This window comes from Etheostoma spectabile, chromosome 13 (genome assembly GCF_008692095.1).
Source record: "Etheostoma spectabile isolate EspeVRDwgs_2016 chromosome 13, UIUC_Espe_1.0, whole genome shotgun sequence".
In the NCBI taxonomy this organism is placed as follows: Eukaryota; Metazoa; Chordata; class Actinopteri; order Perciformes; family Percidae; genus Etheostoma; species Etheostoma spectabile.
In genome coordinates this window covers 21,729,685-21,735,812 of record NC_045745.1, presented here as the reverse complement: position 1 = coordinate 21,735,812, position 6,128 = coordinate 21,729,685, and the positions used below count along the sequence as shown (strand labels likewise).

The 6,128-nt window shown below is 37.7% G+C and overlaps 1 protein-coding gene across 1 annotated transcript; it reads left to right on the top strand.

The window, feature by feature from the left end:
- Positions 1–459: 459 nt before the first annotated feature.
- LOC116700884 (olfactory receptor 1361-like) lies at positions 460–4,479 on the top strand. Its single transcript, XM_032534333.1, is given in 4 exon segments — positions 460–1,078; positions 1,080–1,092; positions 3,403–3,503; positions 4,323–4,479. Coding segments are annotated over 4 exon segments (876 nt in total). The 5' UTR covers positions 460–473.
- The last annotated feature ends 1,649 nt before the right edge of the window (positions 4,480–6,128 follow it).

Genomic DNA, 6,128 nt, shown 5'->3' with positions numbered 1-6,128 from the left:
ACCTTGGAGCGCCAAAGACGACTGTGATTGGTTTAAAGAAATGCAAACAACCCAGAGTTTTTTTGTCTCCTATCCTGGAATGCATGGATGATAGAAATATATTGATTATAGTTTAACTTTAAACAAAAAAGTAATTGAAAGGTCGCTCACTGAAATACTATATTAAATATAAAATAGGTTCTACTGTAGGTGCTCTTTAGTTTTGTGCTAAGTAACTGTGAGTCAGTAAGATTCATTGAAATGGGTTTGCTGGTAATGAGTGGCTCTCATAGAAAGACACAGGGGAATAACATTGATCTTATTTGACAGAAAGGCAGAGGTCTGCTTCTCTAGTTTTCAGACAGTTAAAGCTCGACAGAGTTCTGTCACCAAGAGAGAGAGAGCAGCTCATCCCACAACCACACAGTACGGACGTGAAGTACAGAAGAGACACTTCTTTACGTATCACTGCGGTGTGGAATTTTCTTTTTTTAATGGAGTTTTTCAACTCAGCTCTTGGGAAAAACATCACTTTTGTGCGTCCTGCATATTTCATAATAAGTGGTTTATCTGGCTTGCCAAATATTAACCATTACTATGTCTTTCTGTTTTTTGTTTTTATTGTTTCAGTGCTGGGAAACACAGTTGTAATGGCTGTAATATACTTGGATCATAATCTGAGAACTCCTAAATATGTTGCTGTTTTTAATTTAGCATTTGTGGACCTGTGTGGTAGTTCTGCTCTGGTGCCAAAGATTCTTGACATCTTTCTGTTGAATCATCCATACATCTCCTACAACGACTGCTTGACATTCTTTTTTTTCTGCTACACCTTCCTTTCTATGCAGTCATTTAATCTGGTTGCACTCTCCTATGACAGACTGATAGCTATCATCTTCCCACTGCACTATCAAGTGAAGGTGACCCACAGGTTTATGCTGTTGTTGATTGCCTCATTCTGGGTCTTTATTTTAGTTGCTAATCTTATTGCAGTTGGCCTTCTTACAAGACTTTCCTTCTGTAATTCTGTGGTTATTAACAGCTATTTCTGTGATCATGGCCAGATATACAGGCTTGCATGCAACGACCATTTCCCCAATTATGTTGTTAGTTGTTTGTATCCTGTTCTTATTTTTGGCTTCCATTCATTTTCATCCTGTTACTTACCTATATATTGGCTGTACTTTGGCTAAAGTGGCCACAGTACGTCAAGGAATCAAAGCCTTTAAAACGTGCATAGGTCATCTCTCATTGGTAGCAATATATTTCATCCCTTGTTAATAACATTTACCCTGATGGAAAAAATACATCCAAATGCCAGGATCATAACTTGTCTCTGACCTCCGTCTTCCTCCATGCTGAACCCAATCATTTATGTTCTGCAACACAAGAAATCAAAGAATCTGTGAAAAAGTTATTAAAATCAGAGGGAATCCAAAGTAACCGTACAAAAATTAACGACAATGTGACCATTTGTCTATGCGATACACCTGTATTTTGGTGTTTTATTTTCCTGTAATTATCCTTTCTAACATTACCACAATGTTTGTTACATTACATTATGTATAATCACAAGTCTATAAATCAAATAGATTTTCTGTAACAAAGTAATAAATAAAACAATGTAAACATATGTACTTTTATTTTTCTCCCCAATAAGTAGAAGCCCACAGCCCAATGAATGGTATTTTTAACACCGTAATGAGCATATTAGTACGTTTTTTTTTTCTACTGCTTTTTTGTTAGTTGGATCTAAAATGAAAGTTATTTAAACGTAGAACTTATTTATTAAAGAAATTTTGTATGTGCATTACAATTTGAATCTTAAAATTCAGCTGAAAATGTAGCCAATACTGTTGCCTACAACAGCCAACCCAGCTTACATTTTGTGAAACAATGTAATAATAACAAGGTTTTGTGTAATTGTGTATTGCAAAAAATCCAAACATATACAATATATATACTATAATTAGTTATGAACCTCTGAAATCAGTGAATAAACTATTTATTGTGACCGAGAGTCATTGTCATTTGTCATTATGATTTCAGTGACAAATCTTCAAAGTCAATTCATTATTTTAATTCTTCACTATGTTGACTGATTGTCAAATCATGTGGGTGGGGCCATGGGGCGAGGGCGTGGGGTGCAGACCGCCATCAGTCCGGATCATGAAAGTAAACTGGAGAGGCTGGATATTAACTTATTGGAAAAAAAGAAAACAGGTAGTTTATGTAAAATCTATCATTGAGCACTCCCATATAGCCAAAATGTCATGTACATTGTTTATAAAGCCCAGGTCAAAGTCGGACCAAATATTTGCGACGAGACAAAACTGTTTTAGAAAGTTGTGAGATAAGTTGCAGCTGTCCAACCGGCCCAGAGGCTCAACGAGCACCGTAAGTACAGTATGTAGTTGAACCCTAGAGAGTGAACCAGTGACACCAGTGAAGCGATCAAGCACTTTCAGTAATAGCTGAGCATTACTGCTCAGCCTCCAACTGAGGCTTGATACGTAGATGTGACGTAAGCAACCTTTCTGAAAGTTGTAAGTCTTCTAGTAGCTGTGCCAATAGAAATCTCAATCATTCCCAATCTTGCAGAGACAGAAACGTAGGTAAGGGATGACATAGGCAGAGGCAAATTTTGCTAACTAATGCTAGTTAACATTAGTGAGTAAACCTAAACAGATATGTAAATCCAACCTGTCTGCTGTTTCCTGTACTGTTGGGTAATCCTCTACTATGTGACAGTAAGCCGCGTGGTTATGACGCAATCGTTAGCCTATTTTTTCAAAAACGTGTGCTACAGAGCCATAATGTACATACAAGGTAATGGAGCCTTTATCCCTTGTTGGTTTCTTAGAAATAAACAATGGACATTAGAGTTATTAAACGCTTCAGATGTAAAGTTATTCACCGTCAAAGTGACATCAAATGAATGAAAAGCAGTAGGTGGCTTGTAGCATCAAAAGGCTCCTATATCATGAAGGCTGGCTTACCCCTTTGGGTAGAGGAAGCTAGAGAGTAATCTATACAAGGGGGTCCTCTCTTCACAACACATGCTCCTATGCCGTTAATTTTGACGTCACTTTGACAGGGAATAACTTTAGATCTAAAGTGTTTAAAGGCTCTTTTATCCATTGTTATTTCAAGAAACACGAAAATATTAAAAGTCTCCATTACCTTGTATATCACGTTATGGCTTCATAGCACGTTTTTTAAAAATAGGCTAATGATTGGTCAGAACCATGCAACTTACTGTCGCATAGTAACTGTCTCCTAGTACAGGAGAGCTCGCAGGCAGCTTGACTCACAGTAGTTGTTTAGCTTTGATTACTAATGTTAACTAGCATTTTAGTTCACAATAATTAGCCTGCGCCTATGTTATCTCCTACATATACCTACGCTCTCCATCTCTGCAAGATTGGAGTGATTCGATTTTTCTTGGCACAGCTACCAAAGATCGCAGGTTGCCCACGTCACATCTACATCCAAGCTCAGTTGAGGCTGCGCAGTAACCTCAGGTATCACTGTTGGTCCATTTCTTTAACTGTTTATGAGTCCATATCCACAAAGTTCCACTTTCAGGATGGCTCCGTGCCGCCGGAAATCCGCCAGGTGTCTTTTTGGCGGTGTCACTGCTCGATATGAGTTGAGTGCAGATTGAGTTGCGTATGCGTCACTTTGCAACGAGTGAAGATGTGAGTTGTGCATTTGTGACTTTGCAACAAGTAGAATACAAGATGGTAACAAGAGACTTCTGTGAGGTCAATACAGAAAAATGGACCTAATTAACAAAGTTTGTTTACTGCTGGCTAATGGCATTTTGAGCTAACGTTAGCAATCAAACAATCATAGATAGCTAAAACATTTTTGAAATGATTTCCATTTCTGTGTTGTTTGTAATGAGACATTTATTATTTCATGGATTTCACAAATGGCAGTATGACACGTTAGGCCGTAAACCAATTAAACGAGCATGCCTGACTCAAATCTGCACTTGATGACGTCGGCAGTGACAGCTGTGTGGACTTGCCAGACTCTCCTTTGCAGCGCTGTGTAGGAAGGTCTGGCAATGTGAGATAGCTAGAGAGTGACAGAAGAGAGCGAGCATCCTTAGAACAAATCAGGGAGCGAGAAATAAAACGTTTTTGCCATTTTTGTGCCACTAGAAAACAGCTGTAGCAAGTATCTCACTATCACTAACATGATCCACATTCATTTAGATGCAACAGATGATATCCAGCTATAACAAAGCCTGAAAGGTCGGAGTTACAACGGAAGTACAAAGAGTCTAACTGTGAAGATGATACACCACACGTCTTGTTGCATGGTGTGAACAGGCAGGTTTCAGAGCATTGCAAGGTCAAGGTCAAGGTAACTTTATTATCCCCAAGGGCAATTTTGCAGACGGGCACGTTGCAAGTAGCTACAAGTTTCAACTCGTCTCACCGCAAATCTTTGGTCTGGACTGGGGTTTTCGCCTCTGAGAAGTTTTGACTGTGAGACAGTCGAATCAGACTCGTTCGATCAAAGCATTGAATAACACTATTAGGGTGTCGCCCTATTGTTATTATGATAAAGTCCTCTAACATTTGGAAATGATCAATCTACAATAGCAATAATCTTTTTTTCTTTTCCTTTGTTTTATTGGCCATGCCCTCGCTGTGATGTTCTCTAAAAAAAGGTGATGATGGTTGAAATTTGTGGTGTATAGTTCCATCCAAAATAATCAGGGATATCGTATCTTATGAATTTTATTACCACTATACACTGCTTATTATAACAATTATTTGGGACATTTTGGGACAAAGCGCAGTACACCTTTTTGTTTTCATCAGATTTACAATACAAGTCATTTTTGACTCTAGTAGATTGAACGCTCTTATAGAGAGACATTCATTTAGTTTACATTCCATATACATTAGTATTCCGGTTTTGAGACTTATCTTGATTTTGTTAACAGAAATACAATGATTAATCGGCAGAAAATTAATGCTTGCTATTTGATAATCGATTAATTGTTTTAGTTATTTTTTAAGCAAAAATGCCAACTATCGGTTCCAGATTCTCGTTATAGGGATTAATGTTTTTTTTTAAATATGATAATAAACTGAATATCTTTGGAATGTTGGTTGAATAAAACCAATATATGCATCTCCATGGGCGCTCTGTGCATTTTCTGCTATTGTCTGACATTTTGTAGACAAAACATTTAGTAGCTCATGAGAAAATAATGGGGACTGTAGCCTTCGCTGTGGCCCGGACCTCTAACTAGCGCAGGTGTTTGATCCCTGGCTAGTGTCAGTCTGTGTGTGTGTGTCTGTTTGTGTTTGTGTGTCCTTTTTGCATGTGTTGTTTTGTCTCCCTCCCTTCCATTTTTCCTCTTTGTGTTTTTTGGCCCTGGGACGCATTCCTAGGTCCCGGTGTATTGTTTGTGACTGTTTGTGGATGTTTGTGGTTTCTGAGTTAAGAAATAAATAATAAAAATTTGAAGATGAATCAATATGAAACATGTGTAGTAGTATATTCAGGTTTCTGAGGCTAAGATGTATTGTGTATGTGCACATGTGATAACCGAATACTACACCAACAAATTTGTGTACATGTCAGTGTGCTCATGAAGCACTTCTAAATTAAATCATAATAAATGATTCAATAAATCTTTATGTTTTAATATATTAATACTCAGCTGGGCTCACCAAATTCTCCCCTCAGTTATCCAGGACAATAACTGGCATCAAATAAGTGTTTAAACTCTATCCATTTCAATTAGCCATACTATATGTGGGTTTCTTTATTGTAAAGCTCTCTTTTGTGGCACTTTAATTCCCTACGCATGATCCTATACTTACTTTGAATGGTCTTGAACTGTTAAGCGGCAGTCACATTACACTTTTGTCTTACATTCACTTCGTTCAAACCACGCAGAGGGTCAGAAAATGTAACCACTCCTGCAGAGTTTTTGTAAAGTTCAAGCTTGGTAAAATATGACTGATAAGTTGATATGATGTAACTGTCTTAACCAAAAATGGGCAACTGAAGATAAACATGGAGTCTACAAATCTAGTAGGCTTGCACCATCTAGTGGATGCACTTGTATTTTACTGGATTCCTGCATTACGTTGAAATATAAAAACCATACGAGG